This window comes from Malus sylvestris, chromosome 14, assembly GCF_916048215.2.
Source record: "Malus sylvestris chromosome 14, drMalSylv7.2, whole genome shotgun sequence".
Taxonomy (NCBI): domain Eukaryota; kingdom Viridiplantae; phylum Streptophyta; class Magnoliopsida; order Rosales; family Rosaceae; genus Malus; species Malus sylvestris.
In genome coordinates this window covers 4,954,594-4,982,583 of record NC_062273.1, presented here as the reverse complement: position 1 = coordinate 4,982,583, position 27,990 = coordinate 4,954,594, and the positions used below count along the sequence as shown (strand labels likewise).

Below are 27,990 nucleotides of genomic sequence, written 5' to 3'. Positions count from 1 at the left end.
TTACCACGTAAGAAAATTTAGAACTAGAAAATCAACAAAGGAAAAGGAAACAAAATGTATAGTCCATTAATTTTTATGAGGATAATATTATATACTCGGATAAAAAAGAAAAAGTCGAGGAACAACATCCAGTATTTAATGGAAGCACTAATCCCAGGCACTGGTCATACCACCGTTACCAGCACCATAACCCCCCGAGCCGCCACCATAGCCACCAGAGTTGCCATATCCACCACCACCGCTTCCTCCACTGTAAAAATCTGAACCCCTACTGGAAGAGCCGTCCCTTCTGAAATCACGGCCACCAAACCGACCTCCCCCAGATCGCCTTCTGCCTCCACCGCCATAAGAAGCCCTTGATGCATAACGAGTAAGCCAAGCAGGTACTTCCTGATTTGCTTCTTGCATTAGATCAGCGAGTGGTTTTGCCAATGAGAGATTGTTCTCATTAAAGAAGGCAGTTGCCAATCCTGACTTGCCGGCTCGCCCTGTCCGACCTATCCGGTGAACATAATCATCAACGTCATTTGGAAGATCAAAATTTACCACATGAGCTACATGGGGGATATCTAGACCACGTGCAGCCACATCAGTTGCCACTAAAATTGGTGTATTTCCACTCTTGAATGATCTCAATGCATGTTCTCTTTCCTGCATATAAGTACATCGCATCGTAACAATATGAGGATCCGGGTTAATGCTAAACTTGCATGGTCATCATAAAATACTACGGGAAAAAAAGGATGACAATTACAACCAAGTGAAGTTTTCTACTAAGAATCGCTATTTCATAGTGATGAAATTACTTCCAGTTTGCCCTTGGGGTTAGCTTAAGTGGTGGAGGGTGGGGTAATGAGTTAGGATTAGGATATGTCTAGTGTTCGGTTCCCTCCAATGTAACCAAATAAATTTCTTCCAGTTTAGCAAACTGGAAATTTTACGTATTAACCAGACAGGAGAAGTCTCACAGGTTCAAAGATGGTTTAGAACATGACTAGAAAGAAAAATTGATGGTTCAGAATTACTAAAACTTGCTGCAGGAAAACTAGAAGAATAATTCGCTCAGCTAGAGCAGCAAAATAGCTCAACAAAGTTCTTTTTAAAGAGAGAGAGAGAGAGAGAGAGAGAGAGAGAGAGATCAACTTCTTTTTTCACGATGAATAACATCAGACACAAAACATTAGGAAACAAATATCACTTCTGATAGACTAAAAGATCAATTTTCCGAACAATTTACCTGTTGTGTTCTGTCACCATGAATAGTAGTTGCCGGAAACCCATTCATGCACAACCAGTGTTCTAATGCATCAGCTCCCTTCTTTGTCTCCACAAAAACTAATGTCAGAGATTGCTGCAAATTCAATGACAAACGACTATTAATAGAATGCAGGATACTGATATACCAATTCTTCAAAAGAATCAACAGAACTTTAACATAGAGTCTTCCTTCCATGTTACCTTGCCATGAGCTCCATTTTCCCTCTGTGCATGAAGGAGGTCCATGAGATGACTTCGTTTATCAGACTCATGAACAAATTCAACTCTTTGAACAATTAAATCAGTACTTGAACCAACCCTTCCAACAGCCAAAAATATATATTTTGAAAGAAAATCCGATGCCAGTCGCTGCATTCCAACAAAAATTTGTAAAAGCTATCAGATACTTTCAGTTTGGAATTCCACTGTTTGGAACAACTTTAACCAGCATTCAATATGACTATATAGAATGTTCATATTGCATTAATATGACTATATACAAGTCAATAAGTAAAGAAAAATCCAACAGGGAACCCAGCTAACGATTAAAACACACCTGTATCTCCTTTGGAAACGTAGCACTAAACAGCATGGTCTGTCTCAAACCTGAGGGAGGCATGTCCATCTGCTCCACTATCTTCCTAATTTGAGGCTCAAAACCCATGTCCAGCATCCTATCTGCCTCATCAAGAGCCAAATATCTGATCATCTGCAATGACACTCTTGCCCTCTCAAGCAGATCTACCAATCGTCCCGGTGTTGCCACAAGAATATCAACTCCCCTCTCAAGTTCTCTCAACTGACACAATATTGGAAAACAAGAGTGAATCATCAAAACAAAAACAAAAAACAAAGTGAAGGTGGCATCAATAATAGGCACCAATAATAATTTATTTGAGGTCACAAAATTTTCCACAACAGGATTGAGTCGATCAACATTTTGTGCTTTTAGGAGAGATATCAATGAAGAGAAAGTTAAGCAAGTGGTGTTGACCTTAGTTGGAGAGGAAAATTGCTGTATTGACTTTAGTTGAAAAGGGGAACTGTTTTAACTGACCTATGATAGAAAATGAAATGATCATTGATCTATACCGAAATATGAAATTATTTATTGACCTAAACCAAATTTCCTACAAGTTTAATACTTTGAATGGGCTAGGGACCAAACCGAATACAAGTCATCCAAAAACATCTCCCACACAAAAAAAAAAAAAAAAAAAAAAAACCATAACCACAACCTCAAAATTATGTTCAATGATTTGTTCGCAGACTCACTCTTCATTCTATAATAAAGAACTTTGAAAATGAAGAAACAAATAAGAAAAATGGGGATTAGTTGTGGGGCCCACACCACATCGAACTTTTACAATCCGAACCGTCTATTAATAGATCATACTTGCAAAATATTAGCCAAATTGGAAATATTTGAGGCATCTAATTGAGTTTATAGAAATTGACAAACACTATGTTTAAAGAAACATTGAAATTTCATCGTGACAATTAAATAGGTAAATGGTTTTGGATTGAATTGAGTTTTTGCAAGGATTATCTTTGAATTGAGATTTACAAAATAGACGGTTTGGATTGTTGAAGTTCGATGTAGAGTGGGTCCCACAACTAATTATATATATATACATACACACATGCAAGTAGACAAGGATCCAAAGTATCAGTAAGCCACAGTCAAAGTCAAGTTATACAAACCTGTTGGTTTATTGGTGCTCCTCCATAAGCAACTACCACCTTGACACCAGTTTGATAAGCAAATTTTCTAGTTTCTTCATGGATCTGCAAACCAGCCAAAACAGAAACAATAAGCTTTTGCCTATAAACCACTAGAATACATGTTATGTTACTGGCATAAGCACAATCTAACCTGGCAAGAGAGTTCTCTGGTAGGTGAGAGAATAAGAGCAAGAGGGTACACAGTACGTGCTCCACGAGGTCTCTGAGCAAACTGCCCCAGCATGATTCCACTAATAATTGGAAAGCAGAAAGCAGCTGTCTTCCCTGAACCCGTCTGAGCACAAGCCATCAAATCCCTACCTCCAAGAGAAATAGGTATTGCATGACGCTGAACAGGAGTTGGCTTCACATACCTGCACCTCCGAATATTTAAATTCAATGCCTCCCCTAAGTCTATCTCTGCAAAAGTATTCACAGGTGGTGGCACATTATCCCCACTAGTTTCCACTGGGATATCCTCATAAGCATCAAAGTTAATGCCTGTGTTTTCTTGATCACTAAACGTCGGTTCTGAGATGTCTTCATCAGCAAAAGGGTTTACTTCCCGCTCCCTCCCACGGTCCCATCCCCCACTTCTATTGTTCCAACCACCACCACCTCGACCACCACTAGAACCATATCCCGGGCGCCCAACATCACGCCTAGAACTGCCAGCACCCCAGGCAGGGCCAGGCGCAGGCCCATTGTAACCTACGCGGTCATTGGCTGGTAATGGGGCAGGCTGTGAAGGAGCCGGGGCATCAGAAGACGGCGGCCTATTACGAAGATGTGGTGGGACATAAGTTGATCGTGCAGGGCGAGATGAGCTGTTATTGTCAGATGAACCAGCAGTCGAATTCTCTCCTTGAGAATTTGCTACAGAATCCGCCCATGAAGTTCTCATGATTGGAAAAACGCGACCCCTCCCTTTTAAATAAATTTAATTCGTAACCTAATGCACCAAACACACAAACGAACAAAAAAATCAGAGTCCATAAAAAATTGGTCTCTTGATTTATCTCTACTCTATATATCTTGCAGATCAAAACCCTGATCAATCTTACCACTATACCATTCGAAAGGGGATTCGTCTACGAAAATTATCATTAGAAACTGGTTAACATGAAAATTTCAGTTACAATTTACATAAAGCTAACAGTAAACTCGATTAATTTTTTTTAAAATAACATGATTAATTTAACACATAAAAGAATTAAAAAAAATTGGATTTAGCGCAATAAACATCACGCAGAAAACTTAAAACACAAAAAGAGCAAAAAATAAAACTAAAATCAGGCAAAATGAAATCAAAAATAAAAAAAACTAAACAATGTCGATACACGAAAATCAGAGAGAAAAAAAAAACAGATCAAAATTCAAAACGAAAACTACAGCAGGCATTCGAAGAGCAGATTAACACATGCAAAAAAGCTCAAAAATTATAGAGACTGAGAGAACTTCGAACCTCGATAAGCAGTGAAAGCAGCGGAATCGGATCGGGAACCAGATAAAATTTTTGAGAAACCCTAGCTTTTCTGAGCGCAGGAATGGCAGGATCGAACCGCAGGCGAAGATATAGCTCCGGCTTTTCGTTTTCTTCGTCGATAAGATTTTCTCTTCTTTTTTTTTCTGAGATTTTCTTCTCCTTTTCAAATGGGACCAAAACTCTTTCTTCTCCTTTTTCCTTTTTCCTTTTTCTACGCTGCCGAGACGTATTGCGAGGAAATTATTATTATTATTATTTTAAATTAAATTAAAAAATATCTTTAAATGCATTGGCGTCCGTACAATTTGGAGGGCGAAAGGTGGCTGCCGTCATAAAAATAACCGGACGGTGAAGCGTGAAATTGTGAGGGTTAAAAACCTGCATGCTTGATTTCTGAGGTCTCTAATCTTTCTACAATATAGGGAACTCAGTTCCATGTAATTAAGAAATTGTTTGTATGTAATGTTGCATTTGTATTTATATCTGATATACATATTTCAACATATCCAAACACGACACGTTAAGTTGAAATTACGTCGCTTCTTCATATACCTTTATTAAGCAAATCAATCATTATTAGTTTATAAAAAAGACGCTCATGGTAAAAGAAAGATAATTAGCATAAAAACCACAGCTGGTAAAGAGAGAAACAAAGAAAGTCCTACTCTAGTCTCTACCTAACCTCAATCTTTGGTTTTAGAGTTTGCATTCTTCTTGATCTCTTTTCTTTCTATTTCTATTTTGGTAGTGGTAGACCTCTTACTCTACCACATGAGCCTTTATGGTTGTGGTCGCTTTCTCCTTTTAATGAGAATAGCATTTTATAGTCAATGTTCTAAAAAGCGGCCTAGAAAATTGATGAAGCATCTAGACAATTCTAGGCGGTCCTAGGCGGTTCAATTTTTGTTTGTTTGTTTCGGTTAAAGGTTTGGAGATAATTTTCTTGTAAAATAACTCTAAGCTTTTTTTCTTACAAAATAACTTTGAATACATATTACATTTTATGTATTCAACCAATCTTGGTCACTTATTTACATGTTTTTTATTATGAGACAATAAATTTAATTAAAATTAAAAAAAAATCTACCTAGGTCTCTGCCTGCCGCCTAATTATCGCCTAGCTCTTAATTTTTAGAACCTTGCTTGTAGTAGAGTTTTGTTGTTGATTTGAAAATCATCAAAGGGTGGTGTTTCCCTCTCTTTGCGGTGTCATTGCAAGGGTTTGAGGGGATTCATAGCCCTTTTTTATCATTTGTCTTTGTATTGTCTTCTAGGTGATAGTACGGTGTGTACCTTATGACTTCTAAGGTTTAACCTTTGTGAGCTTATATTTGATGTTCGCTAGGTGCATGACTCCCGAGGTTGAAGAATCTTTACTTCTAAGAAGTTTGTTTTGTTTGCGCAAGGGATAATCATTCTCACAATTTATTAAGAGCTATTATCACACCCCTTAATCCTATTTCCCCACCCACTTTTAATTGACATATTTAGTGACACATTCGACCTATTGTGTAATGACTTCTAAAGCTAATAAAAATTACTATTATTTAATAAAAATGGCTTAAATTTTAATCATAATGACATAACTCAAGCCCTTAAAAAAACAAAAAACGCGGGCTCAAATAAAAGGCCAACCCGCATAACAATTACTATTCCAAAAATAACCCTGACGAAACTTTAACTCAAGCCCATTACAAACATAACGGTTACCACATTCAATCTACCACTTCACCACCATTAATTGCACCAACCACCCCTACAAACCAGTAAAAAGAAACCAATTCGGATTCCTTTCCGCAAAACCCAATTACAACTTCAAACTCCAAATTTCAAACCAAAATCTAATCAACAATGGTAGAAGAACAACAAATTATGGCCGGACAACAAGTTCCTTGTAACGACCCGTCCCATAATTTATGGAACGAAAGGGCATTTTGGTAATTTCCCCTTATTGGGCCAAATATTTTGAAATGGGATTGCTTTTGGGTCTTGTTTGGTATGCCCAAGAGTGGCCCACCCTTTGTTTGTGTCCCCCGGCCCAACTCTCATTCTCTCTTCCCTCCCTTCACCATGACTTATAACTCTCTTTCTCTCAAAACTTTCTCAGCTCACCCTCTCTAACCTTCTCTCCTTCTCCCCGAGCTACTCACACCCACCTACACATCAACAACAACGAACCCCTTAACCCACCACCAGGGATGGGCTTCCTCTCTCCCTCATTCTCTGTGAAGCACAGAGACGACCAGAAAATCCCTTCCGGCGAGTTCGGTTTCGAGATCGGCGATTCGAGGTAAACTTTATTTGATTCGGACCTATTCCAATCTCTCGTTATCTTCCCTAGCCTTATGGGGTTGTTTTCGAACAAAAAATCGGGTTGTTTTCGAACCAAAAATAGACATACTTAACCTTGTTTTTCGATCCTTAGTTTTTCCGGTGAGCACCGTGTGTTTCAGACTGTTTTCCGGCCAACTTCGACCACTACTTAGGAAACTAAAGGTATAATCATAATCTACTTTTGTTTGTTTTCAATTTGATGGGTAAATCGTAGGTTGTGGTTAAGGTTTAAGGTTGACTAGAGCTTAGGAATCTCTGGTTTTCTTTTTCGTCGAAACCAGCCTGGAATCGGGTCGACCCGACTCGATAACCCAAAGCCCAAACCCAATTGCCTAGAACCTAGCCCAACCCCCTAATTCGGTCGACCCAGTAACCCAAAGCCCAAACCCAATTGCCCAGAACCCAGCCCAAACCTTGGGCCTATGTAACCAAGCCCAATTCACTTAACCCAAGCCCAACCCACCTAAACCTAACCCAAGCCTAAGTCAATATTGGTCCAAAACCTCCTGCCCAACCTAGTTGTCTTAACCCAGAACCCTGGCCAGCACGTGGGTGGCGTATGGGCCTGCGCGTAGGCACCTATCTTAGCCGGCACGTGGAGCACAAGCGCTTCTATCGGAGGTATTGTGCTTCGTTGTCGTCCACGGTAGGGCCGCCGGTGACTTTTTCGACCAATTTTTTAGCGACCCAAATTGGCTCGTAGCCGTCCAGGCCGCTGTCCAGTGGCGACGTGTGGGGGTACCCAAGGTCCCTCTTATGTTTTTCGACGTCCTGAATCCATTTATGACGTTTATTTCCTGAAATTCAACCGTTCTAGTATAGTTTTATTAATTGGTACCTTTATGTGCTTAGGTGCAATTGTGTATGGCGTTTCCGTCCTCTCTTGTTTGCATAGCTCTTCGACGGCAAAGTATCTGTGAGTGGACCCCTTCCAAAATGCATATTTTACTATTAGAAATGCATACATGAAAAGCATGATTTGTTGGTTACATTTTATGAAATGTTTATGAGTAAATTGGATTTACACTTTATGATATATTATGCTTTATCGACTTTATGTTCTTTGTGGTATATATGATTGATGATTATATACCTACTTATGAACATGGTTTTACTATATGACATTTTAGCTACTGAGCTTCGTTTTGAGAGATATATATATATATGTATTAGAAATATTATGTTATGTTTTTATGTGCTTATTTAGTGGTTACTCAAATGTTCTGCCTACGGGCGAATGATACTACCTACGGGGGAATGATACTGCCTACAAGTGAATAATACTTATATATTGGCTTCGGTCGGGTGATTTAGGAGCCTACGGGCGAATGATACTTATATATTGGCTTCGGCCGGGAGATGTAGTGCTTACGAGCGGAAGATACTTATATTGGCTTCGGTTAGGAGATATAGTGCCTATGGGCAGAATATATTTATAATGGCTTCAGCTGGGCGTAGGTTGGTGGCTTTGGTCAGAATATATTTATATTGGTTTCGGCCGAGAGATGTAGTGCCTTCGGGCAAATGAAGATATATGTGTGTGTGTGTGTGTGTGTGTGTGTGTGTGTGTGTGTGTGTATGCCTTTATGCTACTACTACTTAGCACACTAAATATAATATATGTTTTAAGAAGTTTTATGGCATGCTAGTTATTACTTATTATGCTATATGAGTTTTCATAAATTTTGGGGGTTAGTACATTGTTGAACAACTATATTAGTATTACTAATATATCAACTTGGTCCACTCATGTTTTGTTTTACGCCCCCTCAGGAGTTAGAATCGAGGGGTACAATTTTGGTGTCAAGGGAATCGAGGGGTACAATTTTGGTGTCAAGGCACTTTCACATCAGTATCTTCGAGTCTTCTCGGTGTAGGACCCATCTCTTTGTTCATTCAATTTTATATTATTTCTTTTTAGTGTCTCGGATTAGTTGTATGCTATGAACACATTCCACAATTGCATATTCATTATAATTAAATTTACAAGTTTTATGTATGTCGGTTAATTGTTTTTAGTTCTCATGCATCCTAATATGGCTTCGTTAACTTCGGGTGTTGGCCAGCATGTGCCTACCCTGGTACCCTGGTGTTTGGAGAATATCAGGGTCGGGCTTGTCATTCCTGATGAGCAACAAGTTGCCTCCAAACAAAAGGTACTAAACTGAAATCCTTGTTTGCATGTTCTTGATTTCATATAATCTATCAATTTTATATTTTAAATTAGAAACTGCATTTTGATAACTAATCAATTATTTCCGACTGTGTTTACTACTATTCTTCAATTTCATGTTTAACTTTAGGATAGTTCAAGCAATATTGTGTGTTATTTTTGCCTCAAATCCATAGTTAGTTTGGGTTATATTGTTTTAGATCAATAAACAGTGTATATTTTGTTACATCTCATAAAGATTGGGGGTTATTTTTCATCAATTTCACAAAATAGTTAGGTTATTATGCTTAAATTCCAGAAATAATTTTCGGTTTTATCCCTTTTCATATAAACAGTGTGGTTATATTGTTTTATATCCATAAACAGTTCTTAATTGTTATATCTCATAAATATTGGCTGCTATTTTGGACTAATATTCAATTTGCTCCATTTCATAAATAATGTGGATTGATTTGGTTTTGTTTTGATTTGATTTTTTTTTTATCCCTTTCATAAACAATGTGTGTTGGTTTGATTTGGTTTTGATCCATTTCCATATAAATAATGTGGTATATTTCATAAACAGTGTAGTTATATTGTTCTAGATCCATAAACAATTCTTAATAGTTATATATCATAAATATTGAGGATTGTTTTGGTTTTGTTTTATCCCATTCATAAACAATGTAGGTTGGTTTGTTTTGTTTTGCTCCCTTTCCTTATAAATAGTGTGGAATAATTCATAAACAGTGTGGGTTATATTGTTCTATATCCATAAATAGTGTGGGATATTTCATGAAAAGTTTGACATATTTCATAAATATTGTGAGTTTTATCATTTCTTGGTTAGTTTATGTCATTTGTGTGTAGTTTTTTTTTTCAATGGGGTTTATTTTGGTACATTACATAAAATAGAGTGAGTTTATTTAGTGTAGTTTCATAAATAACATGCATTTTTTTGTTATAGTTCAATAAATAGTATCCTAACAATTTTCATTGTTGAAGATGAAAACAATGAAAAACCCAGCAAAGAAGGGGTAAAACTAAGAAAAAAGAAGCTAAACAGAAGAAGGAATACCTCCAATACAGATGCAACATGACCAGGTTTGCAGAAACAATGAAAGTTTACAACCCTATGTTACAACGACGTCAAGACGTCTATGATGAACTAGCAAAGATGCCATTTTGGAGTCTACTGAAGACGTACATGGATGGGACTTTGATTACGTCATAAAGGAAGAGGAAGTCCGATATGGACTTGATCAAAATCATTAACTGCTACAACCAAACAAACCAAAAGTTTAAATCTGGGCATCATGAATCACATGGGATTACCAACGATGATGTTGCCTAAAACTTCGGATTGAACAACAAAGGAATCAATATGCCGAATACAAACAAATCAACCAAATTTGATGATGATGACCGCCTCATCAAAAAGTACTTCATAGATGTCAAGGTAGTCAAGAAGAAGCATCTTGCAAAGGCATATGAGAAAGCACTTAAAGACGAAACACCTGAGGACGCACAAGATATTGCTTCACTCATATGCGCACACCTTGTTCAATCACTGCTATTTACAAACTCTGGAACCTCCATCACCTGGAGTTTCCTGAAAATATGTACAAACTTGCAGTAGATAAACAAGTACAATTGGGCCAAATGAGTAAGGGACTATCTGTTCAAGATGCTCGGAAAAGAAAAAAAAAAGGGAGGAAGGAGAAGAATCGACCACTAGTGGATGTACCGTCCTTGTTTTGGTAAGTAACCAACATAGTTAATAAAAATAACATGAATTGTTTCTTACAAAGTTTTGCACAAACTAACATCACTTACTTAATTCATATAGTACTGGATACGTGCTCACACAAATCTAGTGGAGACAATAGAAGGACGAGAAAACATGATTCCGACAATCACAAGATGGGACACAAGCATGATCCATAAAGCAATCAAGGATATCCCAGTGGAAAAATCAAGGTAATCACCAATAATCAATATATTTCACTTTGAAAAATAGTGTTTTCCAACACAAAAATAATGATTTATCATATAAAATGACACTTATCTAATGTGACTGTTTGCAGATTAAGGATATCATTCTTTCTGAACAGCCACATGAAGAACCTACAAAGAAACAACGACAAAAATGAAAAGGCGAATAAAAGAAAGCAACCTAATACTCAAGAGGATGAATCAAACAACAAAGATGAATCAAACAGAGAGGACATACCACAACAGGTACAAAACAATCTCCAAACAAAAAACTATCATATATGACCAAATAACATCTATAAACAATTAACTGATTCTACAAAAGAAATGGTTCATTCAATGTGTCTTTTGTACTCTTCCATAATAAACTGTGACTTATTTGTTCATAAATAGTTTGAGCAATTATGTTGTAGTACTATAAATAGAGTGTCTATTTCATAAACAGTGTTAGTTAATTTCATAAATAGTGTGTATATTTCATAAACGATGTTGGTTAATTTCATAATAGTGTGTATATTTCATAAACATTGTTGGTTAATTTCATAAATAGTGTGTATTTCATAAACAATGTGCTCAATTTCCAAAAAAAATGTTGGACATTTTGTGAAAATTAACAAAATATGTAATGTTATTATGTGTAGTTTGGTTTTGATATTCCTTCTGCTCAACCAGAAGAACAATCTTAAAAGGCAAAAAGGCATAAAAAGATGGCAAAGTAATGCAAGACAACTGATGTCGAAATTGATGAGGTTCATTCTGAAAATGAAGAAGGACAAAACATGGAAAACATAACTGGCTTGATTAGAATGTCATCAACAACGACGAAGGAAATGATCATAATGTGAACAAGAACACGGAGCAAACTGATGAAGTTATAAGTGAATAGTTATTCGATGAGTTCAAGAAAGCTAGAAGCATTGCTGAGAAAAGGTATATAACCTTCAGGGAAATGATGGCACATGTAATGGATGCATCAAATAAAGAATGCTTGATACTCAGCCAAACGATCAAAATGCTGAACAATGAAGTTGAAAAGATTTTCTGAAAAGTAGAGATTAATCAGAAGAATAGCAATGCACATAACGCCGAAATGTTAAAGATGCAAACAAAGACCACTGCAAATATTCTAATAATCAATAACTATCTGAAACAGATTGAGAGCTTGAAAAATAAGTTAAAAGAAGCTCAATTAAAGGCGGTTGAGTTGGAACCCTCACAAATTCCATATTTGAGTGCTTCTCCACAAAGACTTTTAGACACCTTGAAGGATAAGAACGAACCGTCACCAGTACCACAGGCGGTTGAAATACAAGTTCAGACGAAGACACCAACAGTGGAACCAATGTCAAATGTGGCTAATTTCTGCCACTTTCACAAGCGTTAGGTAAATGCTAGAAAAACCTAAATGGAAACGATGCTATATATTAATTTGTATATTTGTTGACGTGCATACATAAGCTTTGCCATTTTCTTTCTTGCACTTAAATATTATTTAACTTAAAAAACATTTACAAAGTATACGGGATACCCAAATAAGATTAGAAATCACATTTTAGTTGTTGCAAGCACTGCCTTGTTCTCAAGTATACTATAAGATTATGAATTACTTCATTTGTTGAAAGAAATATTTCTTTTGTACATTTTCTACCTGTTTTACATACGGGTATAGGTGATGGTTGCCTTGTTGGTAAAGCAATGCACTTTTGATATTGTAAAGCACACCTGGGTAATGAATTACCATTTACAGTTTGCGCTGGAATCGTTTTCAGAAACTTTCTTGTGTTTGAGCTGTGTAACATAGAAGTGCTTGTTTCATCTCTTTGATCTCCAGCTGTGAAATCAGGTTGTAAATTTTTATGTCTTCTCTTGATTTACAGATGATAGGAGAATGAAAATTGTGGAGATGTGTGATGCTTTAGAGCTCATGAATATGTTGGGGGCCGCTAAAGATGACAACATAAGGAATGAGGTTTTGACAGCTCTTACCACTCTATCACCCTCAGGTCCAGACATTTTCATTCACAGTTGGTACTACATGCGCTTATGTTTATACCTTGAAATTTTGTTAATTTTATATAATAGGTGTGTATCAACTTAAATTCCGTAATGCTAAAGATAAGTATCTTACATTACTATATTTCCTTATTTTCCTACTATTTTGCATTTTATGTGATTTTAAATTGTGAACTTGTTGTACATGTGTCATCCTACAATACTCCTCACTATGGTTATATGGCATATATGTTTAATGTGTTTTTAAATTTTGGACTTGTTGGATATTTTTTTTGCATTTTATCATTCTTTTATTATCTTATCCATAGATTTCATACGAGTATAATTTTTTGTAAGTGTCAATATGCACTTATTTACAAGATATACAAGAAATTTACCTAAATCAGCCTAGGCCGCTTAGACCCCACATAGTCGTCTAGGTGCTAGGCGCCAACCCGCCGCCTGTCTAGCGCCTAACATTTTTTAGAACATTGGTATAAACTTATATCATCCTAAATTTCACTCACTACTGTGATTTCATCTTCATACTTTACTTGCTTCAACAAAAATAAAAAGATTTCTGCAGATCTACAAAAAAAAAAATTGCGTTGTTTTCACTTATATAGAAGTTTCTTATGTTGGTACATTTTCATAAATAGTTTACAAAAATATCTTTAGGTTCATAAATAATGTGCAAAATATCTTCATTTTCAAAAATAGTTTGATTCACTTTCATAAATAGTCTCTACAAAATATTTTCAGTTTCATAAATAGTTTCCAAAATATTTTTAGTTTCATAAATAGTTTGATATTCCAGCTTAAATTCATAAATAGTTTGCAATTTAGCTTCAATTTAAGAAATAGTTTAACATTTATACTATTGTACTATTCTATTTGCACCATAGCTATAAAAGTAATTGCTATTTATATAAATCATTGTTTTTGCAGATGGTCTTAGTTAACATAAAACTTCAAATGTCAAGCTCAACCAACACCAGTGTTCAAATTATATCAACCACCACCAAAATGACACAACAAAGGAAAATGATTGGGAAAACATAAAAGGTATCACATACAAAGAAGGAAACTATTCATCTACAGATTGAAACCATCACCAAAGAAGACAATGTTGCAAAACCAAAGCAAAGAACATAGAAAAAAGGCACAATAAACAACCACAGCAAAGGCAAAAAAAAAAAAGAAAGAAGAAAGTTAACGAAAAGAATGAAAATAGATCAAAGAGGCAGAAAAGAAACTTCCAAACGCTACAACAGCAAACAGTGACTAAGAACAAGGAAAAAGGGAAAGCGAATGCTATTTCCGAATCAAAGAAGGAACAAAATGAAAGGCACGATCCATGAAAAGGGAATTCAACAAACAACTGAATGTGATGATGGACAACAAATATTCCGGGAGAAAAGTGTTACATTATTGACAAAAGTAACATATCAAGAAATAGACACTGAATCTATAAAAAATATCTAGAAGAATGACATGCAAGGCAAAATGTAAACAATTGGGAGACAAAAAGAAAAAAAAGAGTCATAGGAGGCACTCCCGCATTCAGTTTGAATTTAAAAGACGAGCCTTCATCACAGTCGGATGACTTTTTACCAACAAATCACAGAGACAAAAGCATGCAATGGACCCAATTGCAAGTGTACAATATACTTAAACCAGATGACATAAAGAGATTAATTCAGTTCTGCTTAACAGAGAACACGTAAGTACTAGGAACACTCTTAAATCAACGTTTAGTACACAAAAAAGCTTTCCTTGTACAACAATACCAAATTATTATAATTTCTAAGACAAGCGATGAATACTAGACAACAGAAAGTACAAATTTCAACTATTACTGAATAATGATGTTGAAAGAAGACCTACATAGTTTGATGGTAAACGGACCTATATCAACTCAGATAATTGATTCTTTTTGCTACATGAAAAGAGAAAAAGATAACACAAAGTAACAAATGAACTTCTATGTCTCCACAACAATATTTGTAAGTATAGAAATCCATTATATAACTTTTTAATCAACTATATACATTATAAAGTTGAAAATTTATACAACTAAAATTTTCTGTATATAGTTATATGAACATATAAAATATGTAATTATGATGTGTTAGGCATACCACCCTAGACATTAGTTTCATGAATCATTTTTAACTAAAATTGATTCTCATTAAACCAGCACAACATCAATGAACAAAGCATTGAAGCAACTATGCAAAATAAGGATAAGCTATTTCACATCTCGGCCCGGGTCCACCACATCCCGGGCTCGTTCCACCATCGTAGCACGATATTGTCCGCTTTGGGCTTACCATTCCCTCACGGTTTTGTTTATAGGAACTCACGAGCAACTTCTCAGTGGGTCACCCATCCTGGAAGTGCTCTGACCTTCTTCTCGCTTAACTTCGGAGTTCCTACGAAACTCGAAGCCAGTGAGCTCCCAAAAGGCCTCGTGCTAGGTAGAGATGGGAATATACATTTAAGGATCACTCCCCTAGGTGATGTGGGATGTTACAATCCACCCTCCTTAGGGGCCCGACGTCCTCATCGGCACACTTCCGGCCAGGGATTGGCTCTGATACCAATTGTCACATCCCGGCCCGGGTCCACCTCACATCCCGGCCCGGGTCCACCACATCCTAGGCCCGTTCCACCATCGTAGCACGATATTGTCCGCTTTGGGCTTACCATTCCCTCACGGTTTTATTTTTGGGAACTCACGAACAACTTCTCAGTGGGTCACCCATCTTGGGAGTGCTCTGGCCTCTTTCTCGCTTAACTTCGGAGTTCCTACAGAACCTGAAGCCAGTGAGCTCCCAAAAGGCCTCGTGCTAGGTAGGGATGAGAATATACATTTAAAGATCACTCTCTTGGGTGATATGGGATGTTACAAGCTATATAGACAATTGATGGACCAATATAAACAAGTATCAAAGATTTGTTTCCCCATTGTTTCATTACAACCACTTATCCTTAGTAGTTTTGGACACCAACACTACAAAATAACACATTACAATTCTCTTTGACAAAGTTCAAAAGATGAAGATCTAGAATTTGATTATTACTGGGAAAATGTAACAATAATGGTAAGTAAAACAACGAACAATCCCTAAAAAAACTCTATCATATTTACTTAAAAAATAAGTATATTATTGATCTCTACAATTTTATGCAGGGAAACTTAGTCCAGTATTAGCTTGACAAGGCAAGAGAATCAATAAGCAGTGATACAAATCTTATGGATTCAACTCAAAACATAATGAAGAAAATCAATTCCATCAAAAGTGAATTTGAATTCCAAGTCAATGAAGACAGAACATGTGCACAACAAAAATCAACTTCATAAATAAATAAAAAAATTACAACAATTCTACTTCTACATACACTTGTGTTTTCTGCAATTTAAGAAACAATGTAAAATTTTCATATAGTTCTAGAAAAAGTATGTTTTGATTTGTTTTTATTTTTGTTTTTCTAGCATATCTATAACAAGCTTCATTTTTCTTCAATCCTCATATTCATTCACAACTTGAATATATTTATAAATTCAGGTCACATTGCGAGTTATACATGATAAGCTTCATTGGTCAACTCTCAAACAACCAGAAAGTTCAAGGAAGTATCAAAGATTACCAAGTTAAAAAGGCATGCAAATATATCGTCACCAATTTGATGAACCATAAATTTAGCTGGACCAAGGAACAAGAAGCATTTATCGAAATCTCACAGACACTCACAAGCATTGGACATTAGAATTAAAGTTCATAATATAGATTATATGTAATTTTGATGTGCATTTACTTCTTAAAAGTACAACTTAGTTTTAATGTGGTTTCACATATGTTACAAATTCTACAAGTTTAGTTTTAATGTGGTTTCACATGTAATACATACTGTTCAAGTTTAGAGTTAATTTGGTTTCACATACATTTCATAATCTAAAATTTCATGCAGTTTGGTTTATATAAATGTATGTTGAACAACAACATGGCTAAAATTATATAGCAAAATAACATTAATAAGATGTTAAAGCCATAAACATTGGCCTTTTTTTCTTTCTAAAAATAAGTATTACTATTTCTACATAGGCAACTATTTCTAAAATTATCGACATTATTTCGTAAAAAAAGAACAACTGTATATCAATGATTAAGTTTGTCATCCAAAAGCCATAACATGTCACGTAACTTACAAATTAACATGATGATAAGAAGTATCAATAGATCAATATGGAAAATAATTATTGATAGTTCGATAAGATGCCAATATGCGTATTGATCTCTTTTTTTTTATTTTTTTAGTAAGGTATTCATTTTATCAGTGATTAGGTTTTTAGTAAGGTATCTCGACGTGTCCCATTCAAAAAAATGACATGCCAACTAAAACATTTCATGATTAATTCTTAAAATTGCATCTCAACGATTTGATGAAATACAAAAGTATACTTTATAGATGTACCATTTTGAAAATAAATGAGTCATAATTATTAGTTAGCATCATGCTTGGATCATCATCTAGTAATTAATTTAATAATATCAAGTTAAGGTGGACTTTTGAAAAACGGAGAGGGTTGTGACTAAGTCTTGATGTTATTGTTCAAGTTTAGTGTTAATGTGGGTTCACATATATATAATAATCTAAGGTTTCATTTAATTTTCTTTGTAAAAATGTATGTTGGACAACAAAAATGGCGAAAAAATAACAACTATTGATGAAACTGGCAACATTATTTCATAACAAAAAACAATTGTCTATTAAACTGAAAAATTTGTTTCATCAAAATCAAATAAACCTCATATTACATACTATGAGTTTATGATAAAGCCATTGCAAATAACTATCGACTAATTTCAAAACTAAACAAAATAGTAAACAGATATTGAAACCACAAGCCATAAACTTGGATATGTATTAACTGTTTATCAAACTTAATACATTGTTTCGTACAAACTGGAAATAATCGAACAAAGTTCTAAAACTAGAGTTACATCCTCCAAAACATCAATTCAAAACAAAAATAATCAGTCTCCAAAATGAAAATCTATTACATATCACCCATAAACTCCCATCTCTCAAAATATCAATCATCTTGTATAACAACTTTACATAAACCTTGTTATGTTCAGAACATCCACACCTGCTACAAATGATGGTCTTCTTAGTCCCACTGATTTCACAAGCATATTTAATCCTAATTTTCTTTAGTCTTCCAGACAGAATCTTCGTAATTGGAGGCCTCACACCTTTTCTTTGGTCTTCCCGATTAAAGCTGCTTTCCAGTAATCATTAACATACTCAAATACATCACGACTATTATGTTGCAACAGTTGCAATGCATGAGAACATGGAAAACCATTATGTTGCCATTGCACATAAGAGCAAGTCCTATCGTCCAAACAAATAACAAACCGATTTCATTCCGTCCTAACTTCAAAAACATCTACATCTGAATGATTAATCTTCTAATGCATGTCATCCTTCAACAACAACTTCATCTCATTTTCTTTCTTTGGCCACAAAATTGTATGAATAGTCTGACAAATATCATCTTCTCAACCATACTAATCATCAGCTGAACTCTAATATCTTCAAGAAGATCCATAAATGCATACAATGACTATTCGACGCTATGGTATTAAAAGATTCTGAAAGTGCATTGCTCATCGATCCCCATCTTTTATCAGGAAAATGGGCAATAGCATAGTTCTCTTTCGGCAAATCAGACAAAAAATTCTTCATATGCTATTATTAGTTATCCTTGAATTCCGTCATGCGATCATCAAAATCAGATGAAGTACATGCATACCTGGTGGGCATAAAAACCACCAAACCGCAAAACCGCATCAAACTGTATGAAAAAAAATCGAAAAAAACTGTGTTGACCAAAAAGTCAACTTTGAGTCAAAAATCGAACTATACCGGTTCAAACCGATTTCGATTCCGGTTTTGAATGAACAAGAACCGACCGTAATCGAACCGAACCGTTGTATTAATAATAAATAAATTATATACACACATGTCATGGTAAAATAGGTTGAAAAATTAGTTTCACCAAGTTGCAAAGCAGTGGATCCCATCTCAATTAGGGCTCACTCACCTCACCCTCACCTCACTCACACAACCTCACATCCATATTCCCTGATTTCACATAGCTAACCCTCACTCATGGCCTCTCATCCAAAAATATCATTGATTCCTTAGATAGCCCACAACCTCAGCTCTATGTGATGGCCTTCATCATCCATCCTTTGCGACAGTTCACGACTCTTCGTCCTCCGTCCTTCCTCCTTGGTATTTTCTCTATCTTTTCTCATATTTGAGATTAGGAATATGGTTGAGTTTCACTGGTTTTCCATTCTCTTTTACCTGCACTATATATGTGTGATTAACAGGCCCGGCCCTGGCCCAGTGCAGACAATGCAACTGTCCAGGGCCCAGAATTTTATGGGGCACCCAAATTTGCTATACTAACAAGTATGGGGATATATAAGAAAAAAATAAAAAAAAATAAAAATTTGCAAACCCAGAAGTCGCGTCTTCTGAGTCTGACTCTTCTCTTCACAACTTGGAAGTCGAATCGTGACACCTCACAGATCATAGAGTCATTATTAGGTATTATTCTATATATTTTTTTGGACGAGAGGCATTATTCTATTTTATATATTGGGTTTTCCGACTCTTTTCTTAGTAATTTACTAATTTTTACAATATATGTTTGTTGGAATGATTGCGGTCTGGCCTCTCCTCCGATTTGGCCTCTTTCTTTTTAATGGATTTATTTTTTATTGCAGTTTGATAATGTATTTATGGCTCCATTTTGCAGCCAAATGTGAGACTGTATTTTGAGTCGTCTGCAAAACCCGATTGGTGACTACAAATTGCAAAACTCCTCTTCTACGAATTTCAGATTGGCATGGTTTGCTAGCTTAGGTTGATAATATTAGGTATTTTTCATAATATATATTAATAATTTTCTATTATATAGTTGGAATGATATGTGCAATGATAATTGATATGTTAATGATTTTTTATAATATATATTGGAATGATAGGTTAGTATTTTTTATAATATATATATTGGAATTATAATTTGATAAATTTTTCAAAATTAAAATTATTAAAATCTTACTTGTGACTATTATGACTCAAGGTAGTCTAAATAAATTAGCAATTTTATGCATTTGGAGACTTGAATTATGATAATATAATTGATGATTTTACTTCAATAAATGAAGAAGATGATTTTTTATAGGTTGAAATTTCAAGAGAGTTTTGCTTGGAGTGGTTGAATATGATTTTGCTTTTGATGGTCGGCGTTTAGGTATTATGTCCCCTTGTATGTTTTTTTCTTCAAGGTAATATAATATGAGCATGAGGGTCTAGTCTCCCAACTTCGATTAAATTCCAACCCTCTTTAGATATTTATTTTAATATATGTTCTTGTATTTAAAAAAAAAGGCATATTTTGAGCGTTCGCCCCGGGCACCAAAAAACTCAGGATCAGCCCTGGTGATTAACACTATCTAATTGAGTCATGTCCTGCAGATGGGTTCCTTGCTAGCATCATGAGTAAAAGTACATAACATGATTTGTTCCCTTTTTTTATTCCATATAAGTTAGATCATCCTCTTAGCTTATCATAAGAGTTCGAGCACTGACACGGTCTTCAACAGAACCATTTTCTTTTTCCTTTTCTGTTTTTAATTTGATTTGAGGGTTAATTTGTAGTTTTTTAATAAATATTTTGTACTTTGTCTATAGACTTGCAAACCAACTCTTAATTCTTAATTTATCACAAAATCCTTGTGGAATGAAGGACATTTACCCAGATCAATGAAGGTAGAAGATATGGATAAGGATAGAGATCGTGAAAGGGATGATGGGGTTAAAGATAAACAAAAGATGGCATGTGTTTGACATTTACCTGATATTGCCATCCTGATTCTAAGATTGTTGTGTCTTTGTAATTTTAAAGCAATCTTTGGTTACTCATGACTTGTTTAGTTGCATTTACAATAAGTCTTATATGAAGCAAACTTCTATTCTATTGCAGAAGATAGCAACTGCACACATTAACGTGTCTTATATTTCTCTCAATGATGAAATGGTCTAATATGCTTTATATAAAGTGTGTGAAAACTAATAGAGGTAGCTTGACAAAATGATGATTCTTTCAGGTGTCATAGGAATATAAGTTGGTCCCAGTTTATCTCATCGATTGGTTTCTCTGTCACAATTACATTAAGAGGAACAGATTTCAATTGCTTGGCATCATTTGCTTGTTGATCGTCTCGTAAGCTTTCATACCTATAGCAGAGTTAACTGCATTACTTGATTATAACTTTCGATTTGGACTTATCAACAATGAAACCATTCAAATCTTAATTATTGTGCTTTTATCATATGCAATCACTTTTATCAATAAGCTCAAATCTTAGCAGTCAAACATATGGAAACATAAATAATTTCAATATTGTCTCTCACTATTTGATGTTGAAAAGTGAATGAAGAATGTTGTTGGTCTTTTTTAGATCCTTGGTCACTAATTAGTTGAAAGGAAATTATGTTGAACTGCCCAACATGATTTATCAATGCAGTATGCTTAGATTGGATAAATTTGGGCAACAGTTGTCTTGGCTAATGCAATGTTGAATAATATTCAACAATATACTATCAACCTAAATTATAAATTAGTTTCTTCTATATTGCCTAGTTCATTTCAATCAAGGTCCATTTGGTGGGAAATAAGATGCCTTTGCCATTGAATCAAATAATTTAGTATTCGGAACTGTAAATCGGCAAGAATCAATTTGGAACCAGTGTAGACCTAACCGTACGGTTCTAGTAATAAATTTAAGCGGAACCACACCGAACTGAACCATTAATATTTGTCGGTTTCGGTTTCGATTTAGGGGTGGAACCGCATTGAACAGCACCGTGCCCACCCCTATGCACAATTTGCTAAATGATTCATCATTTTCGTCTTTAGTCATTCACCAGCCGCCTTTGAAAATAAAGTACTGACATTTTGTTTCAAATGAACAATACAAAATGAATGTGGAGACTCAGGAAAGAATTCTGCAACGCTTTTCAAAATATCATCATGTCTATCTGACATAAACGTGATCACCCTATCCTGATGCCTCAATAAACCAGATAATATTGACAAGAACCATCTCCAATTTGCTATTTTCTGAATCAACAATAGCATAAGCAACCTCAAAAATCTCTGCACAACAAAAAGGAAAATGTACTGTCAAAATATAAACTACTTCTAAAACTCCAATTAAATTATTTCTTAAACTGTGTTTGAAGTATATTTGCAACTTTTTTCCTTTATTTAATAATAAAATCACATATCTATGCACAACAAAAAGAAATAAATAAAGTCAATTGTCAACTACTTATCAAACTGTGATAGAACTACTAGTATAAAAGTCATGGCACTATTTCGTAAAACTGTGCTTTAACTATTTATGAAAAGTTTTTGCACAAAAAAAATACAAAAAAACAAATAATATTGAATGTAAAGTCAGAAAGTATTAACGCACCGTTGTTCCCATTTTTTGCATAGCAAGATAGAAGTGTGCCCTTGTATTTGCTCTTGATAAAAGTACCATCAATGAATAACATCAGGCGACAAACCATGAAACCTTTTATCCATGCATCATAAGCAATAAACAAACGAAGAAATCTATTGGTCTCGGGTACAACTTCAAACTCAAACACAGAACCGGGATTGCTTGAACCGACACATTCAACAAAGGCAAGAACTTATAAGCATCAACATCATCACCATTTAGTTCAAAAACTACTCTCTTTGCCAAAGTATGCAGTAGCATAATCAATATCTAATCCAAAAAATTGTTTTAAGTGTGAAATAATCTTCTTTGGTTTAATAAGAAGATTTGATTGAACTTTGTCCTTGATGAGAGAAGCAACAAACTGTCGTCCAATAACTTTGTTTTCCTTCTTTCGAATCATACTCTTGCATGTATGCACATTATGCAACTTCTGAATAACGAAAAAGTCATTAATATCACACTTGGATGCATACACATGTCAAAGACAACCATCAGGCGATTTTTATCATTCTTCAAATATTTCAAATCAAAACCACATTCAACAGAAAACTTCAACCTATCTCAGAAATCAACACAACGTCCCCTAAAAACTTGCCTCTCATATTATATATAATCATTTCATTCACATGACCATGAGAACTATACTTCCCTAATTGATCATTTTCACTAACAACAATCATAGAGTTTGATATATGGCAAAATGAAGATATATTTTCCGTAGGTAACTGAAATGTAGAACCATCACATTTATCAATAACCAATATTTCTATGATGGATTTTCCAACAACATCAAGAACCTTCAACATATTCATAACATCAACTTCACAATCTAGAAGACAAGTAGGATCTTCATTCAAAGCATATCACAACTCAAACCAACCAAGTCTCAAACCCTTAAACCTATAACAAATACCAATACAAATCTGATTGATTGTAGAAGTTGATGAAATAGAACTAACAACGGATAAACCATCATATGTAAACTGAGCTAGTTTACAATTCTCCATAACTAATGAATAAAAAAATATTAGTACACAAATATTATATGTGACAACCTGTCCCGAATTATTTTTATCGATGGTGTAAAATGTCGGTTTTGCCCTTGAGCGTTGGATTGTGAGTGTGTAAAATGGGCCAATTATCTGAAGTCCTAATTGTTTGGACCCAATTAAGACTAAGTTTTCTTTTGTTTTTGGTTGGTGACCCAAACTAGACCACACACACACACCCACACAAACATACCCGTTGACCCTTTCTCTCTCTTCCTCTCAGATTTCCTTCCATTTCCGTATAAACCGTATGGTCAACCTCAAAACCCTTCAACCAGTCGTGGATCGAGGTTTTGGTTGGTGTCTTTGGACTCCTTACAAGCTTAGGAGTCGAGTGGTACCATTTTTAGGACGCAAAGCCGTCGGAAAACACGAAAACCAAAAACCCAGATTCGAGGTATTGTTCATGCACACGTAAATGTGGAGTTTTTGGAAGATTCTAAGGTTATAGGAAGCTTTAGATCGTCTTCATGAAGCTCGAAGAAGAAAAATGAAGTGATTTGGACGTCGGGAATTTGAGTTTTGACGAGTTGCAGGTTTAGCCGGATTATCGAGGGATTTTCCAACGAGTTTCCGTCAGTTTTAGGACTTTTGAAAGTTAAGGTTTTGTTCTACTCATTGTAAGCTTCATTTTGGTACAAATTTCATGGATTTTGGTTGTGTATGGACCACTGTTCTAAAAAACGGCCTAGGCGGTGGTGATCCGAGGCGTTTTCTTGCAAATCGGTTGGAAAAATCGGATCAGCTCTAGGCAGGCTAGGTGGGCTAGGTGGGGCTAGGCGGTTTTTTTTTATGAAATTAAAAAATAAAATAAAAAATCCTATCTAAGTCTAAGTGGTTTAAAATTGTGAACTTGTTGTACATTTATCATCCTACAATACTCCTCACTATGGTTATATGACATATATGCTTAATGTGTTTTTAAATTTTGGACTTGTTGAATACTATTTTTGCATTTTATCATTTTTTGTATTATCTTATCCATGGATTTCATACAAGTATAATTTTTGGTAAGTGTTAATATGCACTTATTTACAAGATATACAAGAAATTTACCTAAATCCATCTAGGCGCCTGCCTAGATTCCGCCTAGCCGCCTAGGCGCCAGCCTGCCCCCTGACTAGCGCCTGGCGTTTTTTAGAACCTTGGTATGGACTGAGATATTAAGGTTTGACAATTTCCCAATTTTTTTACGACGGCGACAGTCACTGGAGTTCGAAGGAAGAAGACAAAAAATATTCTGTCAAGTTTGACGGAATATTCTAACAGCATCAAGTTAGTTTTAACGGAATATGCTACTTTTGACGGAATATTCTCTAACGGCGTTAACTGTTCCATCAGTGTGCCTGACACGGACCCGCGCTTGGGCGGCGCGTGATGGCGCGTGGGTGGTCGGAAAATTCTTCTAAAAATATGGGGATGTTTGTGAGGTTGAGCAGATCACTTTAGTATATTTAAACATCTCATTTGAGCAATGTTTGAGAAGTTATTAGTTAGTTTTGTTTATGTGCTTTAAATTAACGTATTTATAGTTGTTTCGCATATAGGGGAGACCTACCCCGAGGACGAGCGCAGTCAAGGGTGGCTCAGGGGCTTTGACCCTTCGACATACCAGTGAGTGGGCTTTTGGTTTTCAGTATATATGTATATGCTTGGTATCTTTCACAGAAAATGCAGTAAAATGAGCTATGATTTAAATTGCCATGCCAAATGTTTTACATTTAGAATATGCATATGATGTTTGCATATATATATATAATTGTGGTGCTGTGGACGCTCAGGTAAGTTCCATGTGAGTTTATGAATTGTGAATGTGAATAACGGTTGTGATTAATTGAGAAACATTGAGCTCATACACCTGTACCCTAGTGTTAGTGATTTAGTCAGAGATATGGCACATGCCTGTATATAATGTCACATCCTGCACCATATGCTCACATTGGATCTAATTTAGGTGTACAATCTTGTCGTACAGACTACTATAGGTGGTTCCGACTCGTAGACGACTAGCGATTTATTACACAGCTATCATGAGAGTGTAGCATTAAGCATAACTATATTACACCCAGTCCTGTCATACAGACTACTACAGGTGGTTCTGACTCATGTGCAGATGTAGTGCCGTATAGGTCACCTTCGGTGACTCCGGCTAGATTTATTCAATGAGCTATGAATTAAACCGTACTAATATGATGTTTTTCCATGAACTTATTTTCACCTGAGTTACTCATTTTGTTATATATTTGGCATGGCATTCTTATGAATATAGATATGTGAAGCATGATTTAAAATATATATATTTTATTCTATTTCTGGGAAAATTATACATGTTTTACGGCTAGGGGTTAAAGCATTTGATAAATGAAATGGTTTTGAAAAGTTTTGTTTTTGCCCACTCACACTTTCTGTTTTGCGCCCCTCCAAGTTTTAGGTAAGCTTGTTCGTTGGTGGTTCACGAGGATTGAACGGAGGTTCTAATATACTATCACAATGTATGACATCTTTGGGTGTCGTTTGTTTAATACTTGTTTTATGGACTGAACTTAGGCTACTTACGCTCTGATTGTATTTTCACTCATACCCTAGCACTTATCTTAGCTAGTACTCTTTTAAGTTGGTTCTTATTTATTTGTACTCTCCATTATTGTTAGTGCTTCCGCACAGTGCACATGGCTACGTCACCCTCATGTGACGGCCAGCATGCCTCGATCTCGGTCGAGGTGTGTCATTATATACATATAACAAAAAAAGACAAAATATAAAACACAACAAAAACTATTTAATAATCTGTTGCAAAACTAAACCTCATATTTGTAAAACAAAACAACAACTGTTTCAGAAAATCACATTCATATAAAATGAACCAAAAACTAGCAATATTTCTAAGACAAAACATCACAAACAAAATTAAAAAGGCTAGAAAGTATTATAATAACAACTGTTTCACAAACTATTATAATACTACATCCACTATTTATGAAAATTAAACACACAACGACAAAATGTAACACAATATTTGTAAAACAACACAATAATTGTTTAAAAAATCATATACATATAAAGTGAACCAACAACTAACAATATTTCTATAAAAAAAAGCAACACAAGCCAAATTAAAAATGTCATGCCCCGATCCCAACATACGTCTAAGATCGACACGTGACATCACCATATTCCTGTTTATCTATCACGTCCCGCCTCCGAGACAAGACCACAACACAATCAATTATTTAACCACATAGTCATTTTCTTTTATTTTATGGCTGCATCTAACCTCCTCGTTAGACTGCCTACGTACCCTAAAAAGGAATCAAGTCATTCATAGTTCACCACTTCACTAAACTCCTATGACTACCTCCTATGACTACCAAAAGACATTACTATAAACATATAATCATAATGACTATTACAAACTATATGCTTTCTTTGTATCGCTTGTCTAGGCATATGAGACATATATACATATAGCTTCAGAACGTGAATCATCAACTTGATTTTGGTTTCAGTATAGGCATGCGTATAGATATATATGTTTAATGGAACATCATTCTACCATTTAAACAAACAACATGATACGTGTAAAGGTGAAGTACTCAATCGAATAGTAATTACACCAAATTGGATCTATCAATTATTGATATCTATACCAGCCATGACATTACTACCAATATACTTTAGATATAATTGTAATCAACTACTATAAGCATACCCCTTTCAAATTGTATACCACAATACAAAGCCAATAGTACATATAAAAGCAACAATATAACTATAATCTAATAATAACTAGCTGGACTAGTTATAGCAAATTAAATGGTTCGTTAGAACTAATCCAATTGGAGTATATAATGAAATTGAGTGAGGAAGATACGTATAATTTGATATATAGGCAAATAAAACTAGCTGCCTAGGTTTTCTCTGTATAAGTAGTTATGTATTTAGCATATAGTTTGAAAACAACCACCTCACATAGAATCCAATATATTTATAACTTCACTAAATTTGATAACATTTATTTGCACTAGTTAATCAAATAAGCATGCCAAACGAACCACAAGAACCTGATCTACCATATTAAATTGATCTTGAATTCAGAACATAGTTATATTCAACTAGAGAATAGGTATAATGTTTGATATCAAGAAACTAGTTCTCTGGCCATAGAATAATATGCAATCCCTAAACTATAACATTTGAATAATTATTCGTAACTAGTACACCAGCCAAACCGTATCAATGATTCTTAATGATTAACATAGAAAACCAAACTGTTTATCCAAGTGCCTCAAAATAAAATATAAATTCCTAGCAGTCTTAAGCTCTTCATCCGCTGAAAGAATGAAATAAAGAACCACCAATAAATCAATGACCAAAACCAAGAGTCATATTCTACTC

The 27,990-nt window shown here is 35.1% G+C and overlaps 1 protein-coding gene and 2 pseudogenes across 1 annotated transcript; 1 reads left to right on the top strand and 2 right to left on the bottom strand.

Annotated features, from left to right (window-relative positions):
* Positions 1-46: 46 nt before the first annotated feature.
* Positions 47-4,682, bottom strand: LOC126600048 (DEAD-box ATP-dependent RNA helicase 37-like). Its single transcript, XM_050266554.1, has 7 exons — positions 4,448-4,682; positions 3,134-3,934; positions 2,962-3,045; positions 1,814-2,056; positions 1,459-1,626; positions 1,238-1,351; positions 47-651 (listed from the first exon to the last, which is right to left on the bottom strand). Exons 2-7 carry the CDS (start codon positions 3,884-3,886, stop codon positions 148-150), a joined length of 1,866 nt encoding a protein of 621 aa, XP_050122511.1. The 5' UTR covers positions 3,887-3,934; positions 4,448-4,682; the 3' UTR covers positions 47-147.
* Positions 4,683-8,838: 4,156 nt separating this feature from the next.
* LOC126600455 (uncharacterized) lies at positions 8,839-11,234 on the top strand (annotated as a pseudogene).
* Positions 11,235-22,093: 10,859 nt separating this feature from the next.
* Positions 22,094-23,553, bottom strand: LOC126600454 (uncharacterized; annotated as a pseudogene).
* Positions 23,554-27,990: the final 4,437 nt, after the last annotated feature.

Excerpts from the sequence above, each read along its gene's own strand:
- LOC126600048 (XM_050266554.1), bottom strand. The coding sequence starts at position 3,886 with ATGAGAACTTCATGGGCGGATTCTGTAGCAAATTCTCAAGGAGAGAAT. Across the intron at positions 2,057-2,961 it reads GAGCACCAATAAACCAACAG|TTGAGAGAACTTGAGAGGGG; the intron begins GTTTGTATAACT and ends ATATTGTGTCAG. Across the intron at positions 1,627-1,813 it reads CGTTTCCAAAGGAGATACAG|CGACTGGCATCGGATTTTCT; the intron begins GTGTGTTTTAAT and ends GTTGGAATGCAG.